This window comes from Melospiza melodia, chromosome 1 (assembly GCF_035770615.1).
Source record: "Melospiza melodia melodia isolate bMelMel2 chromosome 1, bMelMel2.pri, whole genome shotgun sequence".
NCBI lineage: Eukaryota > Metazoa > Chordata > Aves > Passeriformes > Passerellidae > Melospiza > Melospiza melodia.
Window position 1 is genome coordinate 139876679 of NC_086194.1, and position 23836 is coordinate 139900514.

The 23836-nt window shown below is 36.2% G+C and overlaps 1 protein-coding gene across 6 annotated transcripts in view; it reads left to right on the forward strand.

Moving 5' to 3' along the window:
- Nucleotides 1–23836, forward strand: part of C1H8orf34 (chromosome 1 C8orf34 homolog) — a 150080-nt gene that overhangs the window by 40992 nt on the left and 85252 nt on the right. For all 6 annotated transcript variants that reach the window (XM_063169905.1, XM_063169906.1, XM_063169925.1 and 3 more), the window contains 3 exons: nt 6634–6662; nt 12705–12874; nt 16710–16876. In XM_063169905.1, coding sequence (XP_063025975.1) covers nt 6634–6662; nt 12705–12874; nt 16710–16876 — 366 coding nt within the window. The remainder of the gene's footprint in view (nt 1–6633; nt 6663–12704; nt 12875–16709; nt 16877–23836) is intronic.

The following is a 23836-nucleotide window of genomic DNA, read 5'->3' on the forward strand; positions in this document are numbered from 1 at the left end:
TCCTTGAATATTGAGTTAAATAATGGTAGTCTGGCATACATTAAAGTAGTAGCATTTTATTTTCTTATGATTGGATGCACATAAGTCTTCTCAGGTGTACACTGTGTGTTTAGTAAAATGCAAGTCTTAAAAAATCCCCTTAACAAATTTTTATTATGTGTTATTTCTTCCTGTAATTATTTAAGGACCACAAATAAAAGCAAAAATATTAGATATCCCTGATGTTCCAAAACTTTCATTCTTATCAGAACTCCAGATCTGTAATTTCAGGTGTGTATAGCATATGAAAATATTGCCAGATTTTAAGCTACTTTTAAGTACAGGTGATCAGGAATAATGCAGCAATAAGGCATTTTATACCTTGCCATTTTGTAGAATCATAGAATGGTTTGAGTTGGAAGGGACCTTCAAGTTAATTTAGTTCCACCCCTTTCCATGACCTGAAACACCTTTCACTAGATCAAATTACTCCAGCCCCATATAACCTGGGAACACTCCCAGGGATGGGATATCCACAGCTTCTCTGGGCAACCTGTTCCAGTGTTTCCCACCCTCACAGTAAATAATTTATTCCTAATATCTAATCTAAACACAGCCTCATTTAGTTTAAAGCTGTTCTATCACTACATGCCCTTGTAAAAAGTCCCTCTACAGCTTTTTTTAGCCCCTTTTTAGGTACTGGTAAGGTGCTGTAAGGTCTCCCTAGACCATTCTCTTCTCCAGGCTGAACAACTCCAACTCTTTCAGGCTGTCTTACAGGAGAGGTGCTCCAGCCCTCTGAGCACTTTGGTGACCCTCCTCTGGACTTGCTCCAGCAGGTCCATGCCCTTGTTTTTTGGGGAGTTCCAGAGCTGGACACACCAGGCAGGGTCTCACAAGAGTGGAGTAGAGGCAGAGAATACCTGCCTTGACCTGCTGGTCACACTGCTTTTGATGCAGCCCAGGGTGGGGTTGGCTTTCTGGGTGCGCATTGCAGAGTAATGTCAAGCTTCTTGTTTACCAACACTCAGCAGTCCTTCTACCCAGGGCTGCTCTCAGTCCAGTCTGTGCCCAGCCCCTACTTGTGTTGGGAGTGCTCTGACCCGGGTGTAGGACCTTGCATTTGGCCATGTTGAACTTCCATGAGGTTGGCACAACCATCCCACCTCCTCTCAGGCCTGCCAAGGTCCCATTGGATGGCATTCCTTCCCTCCAGCCTGTCAACTGCATCACACAGCTCGATGTCATCAACAAACATGCTGAGGGTGCGCCTGACCTCACTGTCCATGTTACTAAAATAAACAGCACCCATTCTAATATCATCCCCTGAGGAATGCCACTCACTACGGGTTTCCACTTTGACACTGAGCTATTGGCCACTGTTCTTTGGAGTCTGGCCATCCAGCAATGGCCCTCTGACTGATCCACCCATTAAAGCCATGTCTCTCCAGATTAACAGACAAGGATTTTGTACGGAAGAGTGTCGAATGCCCTGCACAAGTCCATGTAGATGATGTCAGTTGCTCCTTTTGAAAAAGACCTGAAGTTGTGTTGTGCCTTTTGTTTTGAAAATTGATTTTATGCTGTTGAATTGAGAACATCAAAGTCTAAAAATCACTTTTCAAAGAGAAATAATATCGCTGAGTGGAGAAATTAGGTATTGGACAAATAAAGCTCTTCTGCTAAGAAGCGTATGCAAAAGCTAGGCATTTTAAGGACTCATGGAATTGTTAACAATGTTCAGTTTTCTTTGGAAAGAAAGTTAATTTCTCGGTAAGCTAGAAATGAAGCAGAATGTCCTAAGCAGAAAACCTGTATTGTGGAAGATTCTCATTCTAGACTCAGAAGGATTTTATTTTATTAAAATATAATGCAAAGGTTTTGAGAGGTGGCTTTTACATCAGAGAAGATGTTGTAACACTATATTAATTTACATCTTTATTTTTCCATACTTACCATTGTGCTGCTGCAGATTGTCAAACGGATAGAAGACTGGGATGGCCATGTAAAAAATGGTTTTAATAATCCATGCTAATTTTAAGAGACAGGACAAACAACTGATTTAGTGTTTTAAATATTAAAAATGCGTAAAGGTAAACGGCTAATACAGTGTGAGATACACTTTTTAGGCAATCTGCTTAAAGTAGACATGATAATAGTAATTAAAATATAATAAGTTACAGGATGTAAGTTATAAGTTAATAAATGTAAGTTATAAGTTAATAAATTACATTGTTATTACATTCTTTGTTAGATATATTTCGTTTAATTGTAGCATGCCAAACCTTTCTTGCAATCACAGTACATTGTTCTTCCAGTCCTCTTCAGAAACCAAGCTAATGACAGAATGAGTGTTCCAGCTGAGAGAGGCTGTGTTAGCATTAACAGCTCCTCTCCAGATTTGTTGCTGATCAGAGATGGCAGTAGTTGTGGCTGTGGAAAATTTCTGAAGGACTGTGGAAACATGTTCATACCAATTATTTCATTGTTCAGCACCCTTACAGCACAGTGTGTTGTTACCATCCTAAAGTAGAAACAAGTGCCCTGAATTTGTCTTTGTAATTCACCACACAACTGAGTTGGCTGGATACTTGTGATGATGCCTGATCAAATTTCAGCACCAGTAATTACTTGTAAAAGGGAGGATCTTTTTAAAGACATTAAATAGGCAGCTAGTTACCTAAATAATTACCATGTTAAACCTTGCCCATGAGCCTTAGCTGATGCTGGGAAGCAAACTTCTCACCCCTTTATTTGCAATGGTTAGTAAGAGTGGTTGGTCTGTTGTATAGTTGTCAGTCACATTATGATATAAAACTATGGCAAATGTTGTCTGTGAGAAGCAGCTGCTGTAAGAGTAAAGGTAAAGCACTCTCCTTTATTTCTGGAGGATTTGCTTTTGGCATCAGAGGACCTCTCCCAACAAAGGCAGGAGAGCAGTTTTTAACAGTCCACTTCTTATCTACTGCTTGGTGTCTTGCAGATGATGCAGCTTTAAAACTTCCATTCTCTACATTCACCATCATGCAGAGTCAGGCTTTAAATACTCTAAGCTGGGGGAAGTCAGAAATTGTTGTTCATAGTAACTTTTACTCTAACAAAGCCATAGTCTTTAAGGTTGAATAAACTAGATGTGTCAGTTTTTCTGGTGTTAAGAGTTTTTTTGTGATTAGGATTAAGTTTTGATGGAAAAGGTTACAGTTTGAAGAAGTGACTAAATTGTCAGATTGAAAGTTTTTAGTGTATGGGCATTTTGGCTATACCTATGAATGTTTTACTTAAAATTGCAGTGTTGTTTCCATTTACTGTTTTCATGGAATGGGCATTCCCTTTGCCTCTAATGTTCTGTGATTTTATAATGCTGTTTTCCTATTTAGAATATATAAAAGGTAAATAATAACAATTATAGAAAGTCCAGAGAGCATAATCAATTACTTTTTGTCACCTATACAAAGAAGTGACAAAAGGTTTTTCTTTTTGAAAAATGCTGATTTGGATACTAGCAATTACATGAACCAGAGATAGCAACCATTGTTACAATTTCTTTATAGAAATTCAACTATTTTAAATTGTCAGTGTATTATTTGAAAATAAACTAACTGACAGGAACCCTTTTTGACTGCTGAAGTCATGAGTCTGCTAAGGGTTAAGAAATTAACAGGAATCCTAAATACTCCTGTACAATAATGGTGACTGTCTCTAGTTTTGTTCTCAGGATTCGGAATTAAGGTTTCTTTGGTCAGTTTTGTTTGGTTTTTTTTTTAATGTTATAGTAAATATACAAGAGTTTCAATTTTTTGAGGGATTATTTTGTGAAAACTGGAGTACATATTATTCCACCTGACATCTGCACCCGAAAAATGATGTTGCTTTTGGGATTTTCTGTCTGCTGCTCATAGGGTGCAAATCTCCCTCCTCTCAGTCAGCCAAGGCATTCTGTGAGTTTGGAAATTGCAAAGAAAACTGTTAGGAGTTCAATACACACTAACTGTGGTGCAGTAGTGTCTTGGAATGAAATAAGTGTTTTTATATCCAACACTTTTTGGGTTTTTTTATCCTAGTCTCTGCTAATGGAGTTGTGTTATCAGTGACTAAAAGAGTACTGTTAATATTAATGAGGCTCAAGACAACAAAAAGGTCTGTGTGACTGACATGGTAAATACCACCACCAGAAGAATCACTGTGCTAAGATTGCTGCAACAAGTTCCTTAAAAAGTTTCTTCCACAGAATCCTTTTTCTTTTCCTTTGATGCCACATTATCAAGAGAGAGAGCTAAAAAGAGTTTACAGGTTTAATTTTGTGATTGCAAAGATCAAAGATTTCTAAGTTTGTAAAATTTTATTTTGGCAACGTGTCCTCAGAAGCTTCTTTACATGCTTCTCTGAAAGATACAGTTCATTTTAGTGTCTTGCTACTGTTTCCAATTTAGTAAAGAATAAATTTGAGGCATTCTGGGCAATTCAATTACTCAGTTCAATGTCTTCTCTAAATTCAGAGTAAGTTCTAGGGAGCAATAGGATTTACACAAACCATTTTACTAAAAGCACACTAATTTAGATTATGGATATTTTAAAGTTTTATGTCTTTTATGTAATATAATCAGAGAGGTTAGTAGAGCTTTTTGAGTGAGACATATAGTAGTGCATACTGGTTTTTTCCATACTGTTTTTTTTGCTACTTTGTTCTTTTAGTACTGATCTTTGACAGGCAACATAGGCAATTGGGTAGTAAAACACATTTGGCATTTTTTGGAACAGATTTTTGGAAATTATAGGATTACCTTTTATATTTTATTTTACCATACTTGAAAATAAAGGTATTTTAAGGGGTGAGTCAACCCCTTAAAGATAAAATTGTCCTTCTGTCCACTCCCAAGTTACAAATACCCATTCACAGGGATATGTGAAAGCAGAAGAAAAGGGTCCCAGTCTTCAATATGAGGAAATAAGCCTGCATCAAAACCAAATGAACTATATTAACATTATGGGAAATCGCTAAGAAAAATTAATTTGACTGTTAGAGAGTTTATGTGGTTGTAGAATGGATTGACCTTGGTTATGCAAAATGCATCCATGTGATGGAGAGCTGGTTGATGATAGCCAGATTTTGAGAGATGAGGTGAAAAGAAGCTTGAATTAGGTTTTTACTACCTCCAAGAGTGAAATTATCTTCTCCATTTGGGATTGAAGAAATTCATAGCAGCTTTAAGTCTGGTTGATGCAACCTGGCTATTGTACTCTATGGGCATTAGTATTGTGTCTGGGCTAAATAATAATCTGAAGTTATTAAAAACTGTCTAATTGCAGTGAGGGATAGAAGGATTAGTCAAAATAGGTCTTTTTCAATTTGATCCACTTTAGGATTATTGAATTACTGTAAATATTTATTTAACTCCTGTCATATTTCTTAGGTGTTGATGAGGCATTTAAATTACAATTGCAGTTCTCTTAGAGCTTTGTTCCTTTAAAAGGAGAAATTGCTGTAAGGAATTCATCAAAACTGAGAGGCAGCCAAATAGAGTTTATGATGAAAAGCACAGTAAAAACCCCCAAAGAATTCATGTAGTTATGATATATCAAATAGTATAGACTTATATATGTGCAGACTTATATATTAGCTTATACTGCTGCACTCTTTAGTGTGATTTTAGAAGGAGTAAAATCAGCTCTCTACTCAGCTGATAGTACATATCTTGCAATATAATCTCTTGCATTTTGTCAAAGAAGGTGTCTTGATAACATGGTATGATTTGAAAACAATTTTCAAATGTTTTTATGTATTTCACTTATTTTCACCACCAGGAGAAACTTTTCTTTGGATTTGAAGTTCTAATCTGGAAATGTTGCTTACCAAATCTCATAAGGCTCTAAGAGATGCTTGCTTCCAATCTATCAGAGTTTTCAGCATGGTAGAATTATATATATGATAACTTGAGCACTCCTTATGATATACTGATGTTTGTAAAAAGTTAAAAGTTCTGAGACCAACTCTGCATATTTACTGTGCTGCAGAATAGAAATAATTGAACTATGACATGATGGAAGCAAGCATAGGGAAACCTTGGGCAGGCATCTGCAGAAAAGATGAGCAAATTCTTGTTCAGAGGATTTATTTCTTGTTCACAAGTTCTTCTTCAGAGGATTTAGGAAATACTTTGCAGTCTATTGAGACATTTTACTTTATTCTCTGAAGTTCCACCTGGTTTTATAGGATCATTTCCACTTTGTATTGTGAAGAAAGAGATAAGAGAAATGTCCATATTGCCCTGTAATTGCAGTATAATGTGTTATGCATGCTGGCCATGATGAGATTTGCACAATAAGGTGTCCATTGGTTAATCTGATATTGCTGATCTAATTTTAGAAAGCAGATAGATGTGTGCTTAAATTTGTTGTCACTTTCCTGGCACATCTGCCATTTTAATTTCCATAGTTTTTTGAAAAGTCATTTTGATAATATTGCAGCTGAGGAAAATGAAGAATGTATTGTTTCCAGGCAATTTCACTAATGGAACAAAATAAGATACATGGTACAGCAGCATGCAGAGAACAGTATGTATAGTTTTCAGATCTAACCTTACTTTTACTTACTGTAGTAAAAGACATGTAGAAAGCATTTTTCTGAATTTGTTTTTAAATCTGTTTTGTTTTTAGGCATTGCTATTTCTGATGAACTCGATAAGGTAAGACTGATAAAAGATGTCTAATGAGCAATACAAAGAGACAAATGATTATGATAAGGCACATGCCACTGTCCTGGCATACACACCTCTGTTTTTTAGGTTCAGAAGAAATTTGGGTATGGAAAGCTGTATGGGTAAGTACAGTATATGTGGATACATTAAGATCTTGACCAAGGATGAGCTTTCAAGTGTGGAAAAAAAAAATGACTGAGTTTAAGAGACTGTTGGTGAGACCATGGAAATGCGTTTGAACTTGACACCATCTTTGCTTAATATAGTCTGTTGGATTACTTTGCCTACTTTTGGAAACATTTAGCCTTGAATACCTTTTATTAATGAAATAAAATTCTGTATTTCCAAATATGATTTGTGAAAATACTTAGAAATTATTTTTACCACCCATATTTACTCAGGAATGCACAAGGCATAAAATCAGTCTTTACCTCCTTGCTGAATGCAAAAATGGTGTCTTCAGTTCTGGCCATTTTTGATACCTTACACAGTTAACATGAATTTTAATTCAAGATGTAATAAATTCTACATGGAAAGCGTAATCAAGCTAGGTTTATTTAAGTACTTACAGAAACAGAACCAATTTTTTTCCCTATTCTCAGCAGTGAGCAGCAGTGTGCTTCTTGTGCCAAGAAACTTGCATTGTGTTCTTGGTGTCAGAAACCATTGCTGTCAGGAAAATGAGTTCAAAAGGTACATAAGACACAGGAATTATGCCTAATATAGAACACTTTGTTTTTTTAAATAACTTTTGTTTCTGTTGGTAAAATGAGGACACAAATCCTTCTGACACAAGTCATATAAAATACCTTCACTGAGTTCTCCAAGGAAGGCCAGTTAGGTAAGACTGATGAATGTTACCATGCAGTCAAGTGTGTCTGTGGCTGACATTTCCAAACTATGGCCTAAGTCTTCCCCCAGTTTCCATAACTGGGCTTAGAAGTGATGGGAAAAACAATTAGAAAGTCCTTCCATTAGAACCCTCATCTCTAAGAATACTTAAGAACTCAATTTGTTATGGTTTTGTTGTTGGAAAAACCCTAAAAGATACTCTGTGAGGGAGGAAGACAATTTAGGCTAGAGCCTGGTATCACATACTTTTTACATATATATTTTAGCAAATAATTTCTGGTTGGTTTGGTTTTTATAAAACTATGATATCTTATTGTTCAGAAACATTAATGTTTTTTTAAATTTAGTTCTTTAGTATGAAAACTGGATTGGAGAACATAATTGGGAAATTTCCACAGGATGAAGTTTGAGTGAAGAGTCAGGTTTTTTTGTTACTACATACTTTATTTTTTTATAATTTAAAACTGGATGATGGTAGGCATTAAAAAAAAAACTTGGAATTAGGTTATATATATTCAATGAATACATTGAATGTTCTTGAAATCAAAAGCTATTTCTACAAAATCCCCAAACAATTAAACTCTCTAACATGCACCAGTTGTGCAGTACAGCTCAACATGCTTTCAACGTAGATTTAGAGAAGAGGGATTTTTTTACCTCCATGATGTTCAGTGGACTTCATTTCTATTTCTTGTTTGACCCTTTAAGGATTTTTAATTAATGTAAAATCTAGTCTGTTTTAAGAACAGAAGCATGGCCAGGACCATTCTGTGGAATTCTGCCTCCTAGGAATGATCCCTTACACAAGCTAATTCCTGAAATGTTCCTGTGACTTGTTTCTTCATGTATTATTTGTCTTGGGCTAAAAGCAGCTAAAGACAACCTGATAATACTTGTTTTAACATTAAAGAGAATTGGTTCTATTTCACATGAATGTGTTCATGTGTGATGTTTATTTTTCAGGTATGAATGCAGTCAAGTTTTAAATTTTTAATACCTGCTGATACTAGAGCTTCCTTATCTAAACTGTAGCAGCACTGAAGAATTTTTGAAATCACATTCATCTATGGTTTGGATGAACAATTTAACTCATCAGGTGCATGTCTTTGGACTAGAACAGCATAGCCAAACTTGGCATTGGATTCTAGTAAAACATCAGCATTGCAGAGATGTTATGAGAGACATATAAACCTCTTCTGTGTGCTCTTCCTTGCTTTACTGTCTTCATGGACAGGAGTATTTTGGGGAGCTAAGACTATGACAGAGCCCATAATTATGCTATTTTATCTGTGGTTTAGATGATGAATCTAGAGAAAACAGAGAATGCATATGTATGTTTCTTTATTTTTGATTCTTTATTTTTGTTTCTGATTGTCTTTTTTCAAAAAAAAAATTTCTTTCTGAGTTCAGTAACCTCTAGCTGCCTTTGTCAGGGGAGTACTTAATCAGCATTTTTGGCTGATGTAACTCCCCCTCTAAGTAATCCAGTTAATTAGTTAGTTGCTTAGTTACTCTAGCATTTGGATTTGGAAAACCAGTTTGCTCTGAATCACTTTTGTGAAAGAGTGTTTTATTTCAATGGATTCTTGCCAAATATCTCCTAGTATTTTTGTCAGTACTTAGAGCTTTTGTCCGAGGCAGTAATAGAGAAAATACAGGCACCCAAGGTGAGTCTTTCAGTCAATATGGAATTTTTCAGTTTGACATAATCATCTAAAATTTCTGAGTTTAACTGATAACCTTGCAAAAAAAGCCAAAAAAATCCTAAAATTACTGCAATTAAAATAGGTTTATTGTAGCGATTACCTTCTTTTTCATTTACTTCAGGCTTGCAGAGGTGTTCTGTCTCTCTTGATGATACAGCCTCTGTCTCTAGGCCATGGAAGCTATGTCAAGTCAGAAACTGGCACTGCAAGTACACTGTGTAAGGAAAGGAAATAAGAAGGGATGCCTTGTCAGTCACATATTTTTAAATGCAGATTTAATATAATACATATTTCTGAACTGACTCACCCTCACTGCCACTGAACAGAAACTATTGAAGGATTTTAGGAAACTGCACACTTCTATGCATAATGTCAAGGGTTTAATGTAAACAAAGAAGAGCTAGGATGTTTGCCTTTTTTTTTAATATTCACAGAGTTCTAGGCTGAAAAAAAATACTCTAGCGGAAAACACTGAAGAGTGAAACCTGTCATAAGATTGTGACATTTGTCTGAAATTCCCAGTGATCTATAATGGGAGATAATGAAGTAATAGAGATCCAGAGTTAGACCCAAGTGAAGATCTGAAAATGAATAGTAAATTTTGACCCTCAATGTTAATATTAATTTTTTTTTTCTATGCTGTCTAGGGCATACTTCTCATATGTAGTATTCTAAAATGAAAACAGGTTACAATTAATAAAATACAGCAAACGACTATTCTTAAATCATAAAAATAAACAATTTTCTTCTCATCCCAAAGTATTTCTCACTTTGGAGATTCCCTTCAAATCCATATCAGAAAATAGGAATACTGAGCTTTTTAAGTGATGTGTAAATAAATGGATATACAAATGCTGTCCTCTCAGTTACAGGTTGCGTCCAGCAGCCACATCTCAGCTCTGTGTGAAGAGTAGAATCAGCTGTGTGTCAGTCTTTGCCTTCTTCTCCTTTTCTCCAGTTTGGTAGCCACTGATGTGGATAAGTGAATGACACCTAGACTGCACCATGAAATAGTCCTCTTTGTTTTAGTGCAGATTTAAATACCTACCTGTACTGAAAATATTTCTGTGCACATTAATGTCACCGTCAATATCTTCTGCTATTTATGGATGGACGTAAATTGGAAATCAATTAAGATTCTAAATTTATAAGAAAAAAAGCAACTGAAACTATGACATCTTGCTTGAGAACAGAATACTTCATCTCAGTATTTTTCAGCCTTTGAAACAGACTGCCAAATGAACATCCTGGTGTTCTGAATAGAGCTGTCTCTGCTTCACCATTTGGTGCTTTCACTGAGGCTGCTTATGTAGTTGAAAGGAGGACAATAAATTAGGTCAGTGAAACCATAGTGCACTGAACTAACACAATTCAAAAAGGAAAGTAAGGTGATAAAGTGGGGCAAAGCAGGACTGTTTAATGTAAATTACATTTCTGTTAAGTAGAGTATGAAAGTGCTACTTTATCCCTAAAATGCCTACAAAAGAAATTAGCATAGTGAAGACAGTCACAGAGTGCATGTTCTGCTTATGTATATGTTGATTTTGCAGTGTATAGTGTCAGGAAAAACTTATGGGCAAATTTTTTGGTGCTTTGCATTTTCATTTAAGGGACTGAAAGCTTTTAGCAAGATTGACAGTGCAAGTTACTCTAACTAACTCGTTCCAGGAACAATTTTTATTAATTATTAGAAACTATTCTAGGGAGAAAGGGACAGGATAAAATAACTAGAATTACAGTAATAAATCTCAGAAGGGGCCAGATGGTTAATTAACTAATGTAAGCACCTTGTGTAATGAAGGCATTATGAGCAGCGAAACAATCTTTTTTCTAAGCTCACAAGAATTGTTACACTTGTGACAATTTACACTTGTCAAGTGCCCAGAGGTGACTGTCATCTAGTGTACATTACGTGACTATGCCACAGCTCCAAATAGAGGCACAAAACAGGTGTTTGTAAGTCCATAAAAAACCTTAACTCCAGTGGTTAAGTATCCTAAAACATCTGAAGCCATGGATTCAATTATCAGCGGTCCTTGCAGACAAAAAAATTGTGTAAAATTGAATTAGACAGTCAAGTGATTGAGAAATATGGACAGAGGTTTGGGGAGTGGAGTGTGGAAAAACAATCACAGGCACATTGCAGAAAGCAAAACAAAAAAACCAAAGGTGAATGAGTCAGATCCAGGACCTGGGTTACATTTGACTCTCAAAATAGAGGTTCTTGTGCTCAGCAAAATTGTAGCGTGTAGTCAGAGGGTAAATATAGTCATATTGAATGTACTTTGCAACTTTTCTTTTTGGTTGTTTTTGTTTGTTACTTTCATTTCAATAGAGGCCTCTACTTCAAACTGCTTTTACTGTATCTGTTTCAATTAGGAGGAGATTTTCAAAAGTGGTTTGTTTTTAGGAAAGAGATAAAATATGGTTTCTAGGCTACCTAGTCACTGTGCTGTACTTTTTCCAGATGCTTTTTGTTTGGAAAGCATTCTTTTATGGCAGGAATATTTATTGAGGCACTAAGTTAGGTAACAACCAAGGATTTGCTTTCCTGTAATTTTCACTCATTAAATGATAGAAATATATCTCTCCTAATTAGGCACACTGTGTTTGAAATATCTTTAGTAGCCTATGAACAGTTTCATTGAAGAAAAATAATTATTCCTATCCCATAATTTCATATCCTTTTTATTTCTGGTATACAAATGTGTTTTTTAGTTTGACTATGCTGTTCTAAATGACCGTTTATATACAACCATTCTAGTATAATTGAAAACAGAAATACTCACTACATCAGAATGCTATTTCATACAATGTAAGGACAACTTGTTACTTTAGTCTAAGATGGTGCAAGTTATTGCTATTGTTTTGAATATGTCAGTTATATTTTGCTTGCTTCTTGTAATCCTGTCCAGTTTATTGTCCTCCTGTAAGTGATTAAAAATAGTTTCAGAAATGCTTTTTATTCGAATGTTAATACCATTTTCAGAATAGAAAGATACATTATGTAAAGCCCAGCAGGGTTATTTTTAAAATGCAAAATGCAGATGTAGTTACTAGTTTTGCATTAATTCATAATGCAAATAAGAGTGATGCTATTAATCTACAACAGTCTTTTGGTTGGGTTTTTTTAGTACAAGTGGTCTTGTGTTGCTTAGCAGAATAGATACACTGAAAGTTTTAATAACTGTGCATTTATTAAAAAAAGTGATTTTTCTACAGTTGCAGTTAAAAAAAAATAAAGGAGTGATTTGAGGCATCAGGGCATCAGGGTACACAATTATTTCTTGGAATTTTGTTAATGAGGAACTTTTCCTTAGTTCATCATTGTTTCTGGGTATTTTGTAGCCCTCTAAAATGGTAATGCAATGTATTGGTTTTGTACTTCTAAAATATTTTTTTTCCTTTGTTTACATCTATGGTTGAGAACAAGCAGCCCATTGTTATTTTTTGTTATTTTATTTCTGTTCAGGACACAGCAGGTTTTAACACCCCCCTTCTCAGACCTCGTGTTATTGGAGAATGGATTGGCCGTGAAGAGAATGATGCAGACCCTCTGGCTGCTGAGATGCTGCAGCCACCAATACCAAGGAATAAAAATGAGCAGTGGGACAGCGAGGATAGCAGCAGTCCTGGAGGAAGGTGGGTTTTTGATCTGGTCTAGAAACTTTATATTTTGTGAAACAGAGGTGTCTTTGTTACAAAAATCCCATTTCTGAGGGCAGAGTGCAGAGGTTTTGAATTCTCATGCCATAGTGTGGGCACATGCAGAATAAGTAGAAGTCATTAATAAGTGACTTTTTTCTTCTCATGCTTTTCTAAATGATTAACTTAATACCCATTTGCAATCCTATGGATTAATTCCCATGAGAAAAGCTAAGTGTATTTTGACATGGTTGGGGTCCATTGTGTAATAATGTTGTGATGTATAGCTTCATTCAGGTACTTCATACCCTTCCATCTTTCCCAGGCTGGTACTAGCTATTTATTAATCTTCCTGACACTTCAGTGATAAATCTGGTTTTCTCATTTAAAGGAGAGATAGGCAAGGGAAGCAGTATCTATGTTATTTTTAACAGGACTTCCTAAATTCATTTTCATTTCACATCTTAGCTTTTTTGGTGTTAATAACAAGTCTTTCTCGAAGAGAAATTTTGTTCTCTGCAGTAAATAATTTCTGAAGATTTATTGTGCTTGACTGAAAGAGTTTGTGCTTCAGCTACGTGGGAGAGAATATTATAATTCAAGGAGTCAATTTGCCATGATTTAAAGATATGTTTATCACAGAAGGTTAAGTACTCACAGACTTGCTTTAAAAGGGATAAATCTTCTGCACTGCCTCTGTTAATTGACTAAAGCACCTACATTTCTCCCTTAGCCTTGGAGCATATCCCTTGGGTTATAACTAGTACTTTGATTGGAGCAGACATCTTTTTCTTCCTTTTTTTAGAAGGCAGAAACTCTCTGCTTTCCCTTTGAAAAGGTCTGAGGTATTCCTTCACTTCACATTCTTCCATGTACCTTCTACATTGGAATTCACCTCTGTGTCACACTGAAACTAATGTGTCACTGGCTGTGCTCTTACAGACTGCATTCATTAACTTTCCTCACATCTTGGGAATATTTGTTATCCATGAGTACTTCATTTAATTAGATTATCGTGGGGGTAGCTCTGAGTACTACTATTTCAAAGAAGTAGCAGCGTGTAGTAATGATCCCTCAGCCAGCCTTTGGACAGGAACCAACACAACTCAGACTCTGGGTCTCTTCAGTGCAGTTCCTGGGAAAATAATGGAGTCAGCAACTGGCACTGCAGCTTGATTGTGCAGGCCTGGATTTCTTTTTCCTTATTCAGCAGTTCAGTAAGGGCATTGAATAAAGATCTGTTCCATGTTTCAGAGCAAATTGAGGATATTGTATCCCTTCTGTCAATAGAAAGGAGAAGGAATAAACATCTCTGTCTAATTTCCAGAAGAGAGCAAAGAGGTCTAGTTCTGAGCAACAGACATGATTCAAAGCATCACATTCTTCTCTTTGTAGAGGATGGTACACGCTGAGAGAAACCTCACAGCTAATACTATAATTAAAAATGTGATTAATGGCTTTGAGTGTAGTATTTGAGGAATCATGTCAAGTATCATGACAAAATCAGGTCTCCTGGTGTGTGAATAAGGAGAATATAGGGAACTTGATGCCAGGAAAGACTCATGGGATACTGATGTCTCTGTTTGTAGGTGTAGTAAGTGCTGAAGGCCTACTGAAAAATATGTATTGCTAAGTGGGAGTACTGATTTTCAGTGGAAATGAGTAACTACTAAATTACATGCAGCATATGGATTTACATTTGGATGACTGATTTTATGTCTGGGATAATTCTTTGCTTCATTAGCATTTCATCAGCTTTTGTATGGTATTTATAAAAATCATGTTTGCAGTCTTGCAAACGAATCATAAAGTTGCAGAACTTCAATATTGTGGTGATTCTAAAATTGATGTCAACTATATATGGAAATATTAAAGACCCATGTTGATCAGGGTTAATCTGAATATTTAATAATATTTCACTAATAACTGGCAGTTTCTTCAAGGTCTCATTTAATGTTACTGTGAATTAAAGTGCTATTAGCAGAATTTTGGAAATGACCACACACCAAATGCACAAGACAAGTACCAAGTAATAGTAACTTAGTTTTAATGTAGTGAATAACTAGTGCATCTAAAAGTAGTGGGAAGAGTGTATTTTGCTCTCAAAAGAGTGACTTTATCAGTTGTAAAGAAAGTTTGTCTATGTCATCTGTATTGCAGTAATCTATTTCATAGCTAATGTAGCCTTACCTTTTGTAAAAACAAGTTTCATTTTGGAAAATGAAAGATAGAGCAATTTGAAATATCCACATTCAGTGTTTCCAATTTTATCTTGTTAAATTTTATTTAGTAACACTTTTAATAAAGGGTGATAGATTGTTTATCACTATTTATCAGGATTTATGGGATAAACCAGCAAACTCTTAGAACTAATTATAATACTCAGTTAAAATACAAGAATGGGAAAGTCAAAGCTGTAATAATTTTATTTTTTCCAGGTCGTATGTTTTGTTTTACCTGTCTCTAAACATAAGGAAATGGTACATATATGAAACACAGAATAAATATACAAAGGATTAGGCACTGACAAATCACTGGTAGAGTAAGTGGCATTAGTGAGGTGTGACACAATCACCATTTCCTCCTGAAAAACATGCATTCCTGTGATGATGAGCAACGGAAGCGGATGTGTCATGTATTTGAAAGCCAGGCCCGGTAACTCAAAAAGAAAAAAAAAAAAAAGAGCAACTAAAAGGACAGGTGTCACTCCTGCTCTGACTGTGAAGGACAATGTAGCCAGTCTGAAGTAGTTCTGTTAGAGATGTCTTGTCAACTGGGTGAAGGGTCGCCTTTTTGTCCTCAATGTTCTGGATTGCTACAGAGGAAAGATTGTGTTTGTCACTGGTTTTGCACTGCTCTCTGTTGCTGCTGTAAGGAAGAAAGGCAAGGTATTAATAAGTGATAAGAGACCATAGAAAAGTGCTGAGGGCAGTCCTGCTGGTACTGAGCTCATGTTTCAGAAATTTGAAGTCCATGAAAATAGGATTAAACTCATTTCCAAGTCACTATTAGTAGTTTTCTCCATGAAAAATTTCTTGGAGGAATTCTGAGAAGATGTAAGGCTCTTGGGAATCTTCCTCCAGGGATAATGTATGTACACAGTGGGCAATTTGAGTGATTTTTATTAGATACTCTTGTGTCTTCGAGCGTGGAATGAACTAGGACAGCATAACCTGATGTTCTAAACTCAAAGCCTGTTCTTCATCTCCAAGGTGCACTTTGTCTTATTTTTGCTGAAGAAATGAACAATTGTTGATTAAATTAAAAATCATACATTTGCAACAATTCTGCCTTCCTGCAACAGACTGTAAGGACAGTCTGAGGTGCTGGTGGTATGCTCATGAGGTGTCCCTCATGTGGGGCACCAAACTTCTGTCTGCTTTGTGTTGATACAGTAAGGAATGACAAATTGTAGCAAGTCCTGCCTTAGACCTTTCTAACATCTGTGCAATTCCAGTTGTCTGTTATTTAGGTCAGAGGCACAACTCAACAAACCAGGAAAAATGGTACAATCCTGTGGGGTAATGGTATCAAAACCACTCTAGAGAGCAGTTCTTTATTGTCAACTTCTTGCTATGCTTATCAGTATCAATAGCTTATCAATAGCTTAGTAATACTGATTACTAATTGACATCCTGTCATTCTATATGTGTAGCTTATTTAGACTTGATTAGTGCACATAAAAATCAATGGGAAATTTCCCAAATTCAATCAAAACTTTAAGTAGAAGCTGAAAATACTAAATGTCTTAGAACATGCAATGATCAGGGAATGAGTGATGTATTTTGAAGAGGGCACCAGTAAGAGAAAGTTGTGCTTTCCTCCCTCACAGCTTAAAAATGGAGCCAAAGACCAAAGGATTAAAACATCAACAGCAGCAACATAAGAAGCTGCTGGCTGCCATGCTTTCTCAGGACTCCTTTGATTCTGCTCAAAGCACAGCTCCATCTGTAACCGAAGAAGACATTGACAATGAAGATGATGCAATGGAACTACTGGGTAACTGCAAAAAATTATGTGTATTTTCTGAGTTTTTTTATTATAAAAAATCTAACAGAGATTAGTCAGAAACTGCTCCCTATGCTTGAAGCTAAAGTATTTAGCAGCTGTGTGAAGGTACATTGGGGTTTAACATGAAACTTTCAGGAGAAATATAAGGAGGACCATAAATGTGTGTGAATAAACTCCTAGCTGCATCCAAATTCCATGAAATCAAATGCTTCAGGTGGCTTAAAGTAATTAATTTGGTTTCCTACATAAATCCCTTCCACATTTTATTTGCAGAATATATTTCTCTACAAGGAGCAGAGTCAGCTTCACTGTCTTTCATCTGGTTCTACTTTTTCTTAGCTGCATCACAGTTTTAGCCAGTAGTTTTTTTTTTACTTACTAGCTACATAAAGCTTATGTAATGTGAATTTGTAACCTCTTCAGAGGATTTGGTTGTAATTTTCCACTATACTGTATTGTATCTTAAATTGCACTCTAGAAGACTTCATGCTCGTTGCTGCCTCCCTTTCCCAGAATTACTAATTGTATTTAATTAATAATGGTTCTAATTGTACTTAATAATTTCTTTTCTGCTATTTTTCAGATTTTCAGTGTATGATGCTTAAAAGGCAGTCATGGATTTCATTATTTGTTAACAGTTTCTGTTCAATGGAACTTTATGTGGGATCAAAGCATGGGAAATTCACAATCTCAGAATAACTGAAGTTTCTTGAGTTTATGAATTCTGGCATGATTTTTCTTTTTCAGGTTGGACTTAATCTAAAAATCAGGAAAACACATGCTACTCGTTTTACTTTCTATATTTCTTTTGCATCCTTACTATAGTCCTCAAAGAAACACAGTGTAGGTGAAGTTGGAGGGGACTGCTGGAGGTATCTAGCACAACCTTTTGCTCAAAAAAAATCAGCTATAGAAGGTTCTTATGAGTGAGCTTTGACTTTCTCCAAAGAACCATGCTTATGGTAAAAAAAAAAAAAAAAAAAAAAATATATATATATATATATATATATTCTGTTTAATTAATTGCAAATTAATACATTATTTCCTTTAATTTTTCAGTAGTTTTAAGTTGGATATATGCATCTCTTTTACAAGAAAGAAGAGAATGGCCCTGATCACTCATTATTTATCACATACAGAATAGATTTTTTGTTAATTTCTGTGCAGATAGTGAGCAAATATATCCAATAGATGTACAGGTGTTTTCTTCCAGACAGTTGAATCCCTGAAGGTAGCTGGAATCAAGAAGGCAGTATAAAGGAATTTTCTAGTGTCTTGACACTTGGGTAGAAAATGATCTATGTACAAGCTAGTGTTTTGGGGTTTTTTTTTAATAAGTACTTGATTGTAAGAATACATTCTAGTTTTATGCCATGCAAAAGAACTAAGAAAGTTCATGAGCAGGACCTCCAGTTTGAGTAGGGTGTTATATAAATGAATGTAAGATTCTGAGGCAAACTCCTGACATATTTGAGGAGTAGCCATGTTGTAGTGATTATAATATTGCCATGTAATAGTAACACCCACTGAGTACTCAATACACACTGAGCTTTTAGTGGTATTTAAAGTGCAGTGCTTCTGAAAAACTGGCTTTTATTTTAATTCTCATTTTGCAATTTGCTGACAGCATATGTTATATTTGGTATAGCGATTACACTACGCTACATTCCCCAGAAATGCTCAAAATTTGAGACTATGACTGTGTTGCATGGGAAGGATTGTTTTAGTTTTCATTTGAAGGAAACTTAAAGAAATTCAGTTCCTGTCAGCAAATATAGGTACTTTTCATTGCTGTATTTTCCAAGTCAGTAACTGTTACTGTGATTGGTTTTTTGTTTTTTGTTTTTTGTTTTATTATTATGTACCACATTAGTCTATTAACTGCTTTGTTGCTTTTTACACAACCTATATGCAGTATAGCTAATTTTAAGTCATGGCTTTCTGCCATCATTGAATTGCAGAGCATTGTTGCATATAGCTCTTTGATTTGTTCTCTTCAGAGTTCAGTATTCTTTGTTTATTCAACCGTTTCTTAAAAAATTACAAAACTTTATGCTTCTAAGTCAGGATTCTGGGAAAACTGTTCTACAATTTATAGCAGATAATTTAAAGTGTACACTACATTTAAAATGCAGAACACAAACATCCATCTTTAGGTGTGTTCAAGAGGATCTTTTTCAGATTTTGGTTGATTTATTTAGGTATTAAAAGCATGAAGCTGACTTTTTGCATATTTTCTTTAAAAAAACTCCATCGCCTAGGTGAGTCGATGAAGCTTTTAGATAGAAATCTTTTATATTCCAAATAAAAGAAGCAATTACATTGTTATCCATTTCAAAAGAAATTTATGTGCAAAGAAGAAAAAGAGTTTTACAGGGCTATATTCTGATTTCAGTTATCACTTTTTATATGTAAGATAAGATGCATAGGAGAGCTGTTCCCATGCTGGTGACTTTCTAATTGTGTTCAGTTAAGCAGGTGACTGAAATACATTAGTGACTGATAACTTCATAATGGGAAGGATCTTCTTGACTTCAAAAAGCTGAGAACAGTAACTGTCAATTCACATGTGTTTGTAAATCTTGAAGGGTCTGGGACGGCTGGGACAAAATTATATCAAGGGACTAATTTTTTACACATCATAATGCCAAGTATTGTGTTTTGTAAATCTAACCGGGAGCTGGCGTAATCATTTGAGAAATTCTGCAGCCCTTTTTGGAGCTCTAAGACTTTTGGGCTTAAGCTGTCTCTCATATTTTGGTGAAGTCCACTGAGACTTAGAAATTATGTTACTCTCTCAGTATCTCACTGATGTGCATTGGAGAGGGCTGAACTGTTATTTTCCCTGAAGTTGCTGTAAATATTGATTATGCAGTCACCAAAGCATGACTCGTTTGGTTTTAAAAAATCAATTGACTAAGTGTAAAAATATAATTGTTTAAGTGTATTGCTGTGCATAAACATACACATTGTAAAAATATATGGATTTCTGTAGCATACTTGTATACTATAATGCATACTTAAATACACATTCTTAAAGTTTTTACAAGTTAAGGAAGATGAGAAAGACATTCTGTGTTGTTTTACACAGTCATGGCATAGAGAACAAGTCCTGTGAGGAGCAGCTTAGGCAACGAGGGTCATTTGGCCTGGAGAAAAGGAGGCTCAGAGGAAACCTTTTCACATTCTCCAACTTTCTGAAACAAGGTCAGATGGAGTTTTCTGTCTTCTCCCATGTAAGAAGTGATAGGACAAGGCCACAGGTCATGCCAGGGGAGATTTAGGTTAAATATTAGGAAAAGTTTTTTCATGGAAGGGTTTGTCAACTATTTTAACAGGCTGCCCAAGGAAATGGCTGAGTCATTAGCCCTGGAGGCATTTAAAAGATGTATAGATGTGACACTTAAGGACATGGTTTAGTGGTGGCAGTGCTAGGGCAATGGTTGAACTTGATGATCTTAATGGTCTTTTCCATCCTAAATGATTCTATGATTCCATGATATTTAGTCATAATACTCAAGCAGCAATTTCTTGGATTTGCCCAATCTCTCTGTGTGCTCACAGTACTAAAAGTGTTACCATGTGTTAACAGATGCTGTGCAGTTAACTCTATAGCACCTCTGCAAAGGGGACCCAGAAGTTCACTCATACAACTGTGGTTGAAGCCAAATTCCTGCAATTGATATATATGCCAGTCTGTTTGATTCTGAAGAGCATCTCTGATTTCAATGCAAATAATCTTATATCTGAGCTGAACTTAATTGTTTGGAGCATCGGGACTTGTAAAACTCTTCTTTTCTTTGGAGCTGTTTTCACAAAAATGATGGGGTTTTTTTCCATAATGTATAAATTTGAAGTGAAAGTTCAGTGCTTGTTTGCCTCTGTTTATTATGTGTAATTCCTTCTCTACAGTAATAAACCAGAATCTTTAAAGATAGAAATGCACTTCAATTAGTAATAAACTTTCCAATTATTGCTTTGGGAGATACCTGATGTGTTCTTTTTCCTTTAATAACTCTTCTTCTAATCTTTAGAATTTCTTTTTTCTCTTCAAGAGCTTTCAAATGTTAATTATTTAATTATTTTAACACCCTTGAAAGGTTGTCTGGTGATATATTTACATTTTATAACAAGAGAAGATAAATAGAATATAGTGGAGATTGCATTTGCCTGAAGGATGAGACTGTAGCTCAGTGTCTGGTAGTTTACCCCTTAAATATCTATACTGCTTTTTTAATGAGCCTCTGAGTCATTAATGAAAGGGTGTGAAATCTGCAGTGTTTTCAGTGCATTTCCTGTGATTTAACAGATGTTTTCCTTGGTTTCTAAAGGTCTTTGACAACATACAGGAAACTGACTCTAGGCATGATAAATTATACTAATACTAGCAGCAGGTTGTTGTTTTTTGTTGACTTTCCCAGATGAACAAAACCTTCTCCATTATGTGACTAGAATACAGAATTTTCAGAAAAGAGACCACAAAGCCCTGGGAAAGATGATGTGAGTTGTACTACATCTTCCGAACAGTTTTCTGGCCTGTAGCCCGTTTTGTTGTCATTTAAGTAGAATGATTGTTTGAGAGAAAGATGTATGAATTGCTCCTAATGTTCCCTTTCACTGAGTCTTGTGTTTTTGGAAGCTATTGGGAAATCGGCAAAACTACCAGTGGGCATGTGCTGTGTAGGGCAGGAGCAGAGAATGACACCCCTGGGAGACAGGAGGCCTCCTCTGCATGCTGAGACTGGCTGTGCTGTACACTGCAAACTTTTCAGAGGCAGATGCAGTGCACTGGTGTGGGTGTAACAGATGTCCTCTAGAAGAGCACTCAAGCTCCATCAGGTGTGGGTTTAAATACCTTTTTTGAGGTAAAAGTTCAGCAAGTAGCATATTCAGTTTTTCTAGTTTTTCTGCAAATGTATAAAGTCACAGAGCAAGAGAAATGTGCAGGTCTGTTTAATGTCATTCATGGAGTTCATTGATTTCACTTCATCTTGTGGCCTTTTGCTAAGAGACAGAAACATCTGTGAGAATATTTTAGTTCATCTGAGAATAAGAAAAGCTTTAACTTGTTTTCAAAGGAGAGGGATTTGGTGTTTAAAGTCCTAATAGAATCCTGCTCTTGCATTTTACTATGCTTAATACTAGAGGTATTTGATGTTTAAATAGAATTTTTGGACTGACAATAGATTTCAGTAAGCTAAGTTTGTTTGGTTAAGAGTGTGTTAGAATAAATTATTAAATGAATTAGTCACATATTGCAACACTTGTTACAACTGCTGTTTAGATAAGCATAAAATGGATTGAAAGTGAGGTTGATTGTGCTTCATATTGCTATAGGGAAAGTAGAGAGAGAAAACCAATTATAGCTAGAGATACTAGTTTTTCTTGAGTTGAAACAAGTTACATGAGCTAAATAAAAAAGCTTCAAAAGAATGATTAATTATCAAGGAATAGATGTGTACTGAATGTAATGATATGCAGAACCCTAAAATGTCATTCATTTATAGTTTGTAAAAGAAAACCATGTATTTTAAACATGTACCTAAACAAGAGTGGAGAAAGTGTATGTCCACTACTAAACATGTCCTATGCACCACATCTACACCTCTCAAGCCACTTTCCTGGGCATCACCTGGCATGACCTGGATCCTTGTGCTGTCACTTGCTACATGGGAGAAGAACCTGACCCCCACCTGGCTACAATGTCCTTTCAGGGAGTGGAAGAGATCAGGTCACCCCTGATCTCCCGGCAAACCCATCTCCCTCAGCTGCTTCTCATTATAGTTGTGTCCCAGACCCTTCACCAGCTGCCTTTTTCTGGATATGTTCCAGCACTACAATGTCTTTCTTTTAATGAGGGGTCCTAAACTGAACACAGGATTTAAGGTTGGCCTCATCAGTACTGAGTACAGAGGGACAATCACTGCCCTGGTCTTGCTATTCTTGATCCAAGCCAGGATGCCATTGGCCTTCTTGGGCACACAGCTGTTTCATGTTCAGTCATCTATCAACCAGCACTCCCAGGCCCTTTTTCTCTGGGAAACTTTCCAACCACGCTGCTCCAGCTTGTAGCACTGAGTGGGGTTGTTGAGACCCAAGGGCAGCACCCACCCCTTTGCCTTGGCCCATCAATCCAGCCTGTCGAGATCCCTCTGCAGAGCCTTCCTTTGGCAGATCAACACTCCTGCCCAATTTGGTGTCATCTGCAAACAGACTCAGGGTGCCCTTGATCCCTTCATCCAGATTATTAAACAGGGCTGGCCTCAGTCCTGAGCCCTAGGGAACACCGCTGGTGACCAGGCACGAGCTGGATGTAACTCTATTCCCTGCCTTTCCAGACAGTTTTTTATTCAATTAACAACTTATCCAAACTGTGAGCAGCCGGTTTTTTCAGGAGAATACTGGGGAAATGGTGTCGAATACTGATGTCCAGGGGGACACCATGCACAGCATTTCTGTTGTTCAGTAAGTAGGTCACCTTGTTGTAGAAAGACATCATGTTGGTCAAGCAGACACTGCCTTTCATAAACCCATACTGGGTGAGCCAAATCCCTGTGGACATGAGGTTTTCCTTCATGTGCTGTGTGGTGGCTCTCGAGATGAGCTGCTCCATGGCCTTCTCTGGCACTGAGGTCAGGCTAACAGATCTGTACTTCACCAGATCCTTCTGGCTGCTCTTGTGGATGGGTGTCACGTTTTCTAACCTCTCACATTTGCATGTCAATGAATTATCTTTATGTACTTGCCCTGATCTTGTATCATCCCTAGAAATGGGATATCCCTAGGATGTTGGATAAATTGATGTCCAAACTACTTTGTACTTTGTTTAGGCATACTGGGGAAATCATTCTGGGGCAATATATCGAAGGAAATCCAGCAGTGGATGTCATTACTTTTGTGCCTGGATCTGTTTTAGTCAGGGTGCTGAGCCTCCAATATTAGTAATTG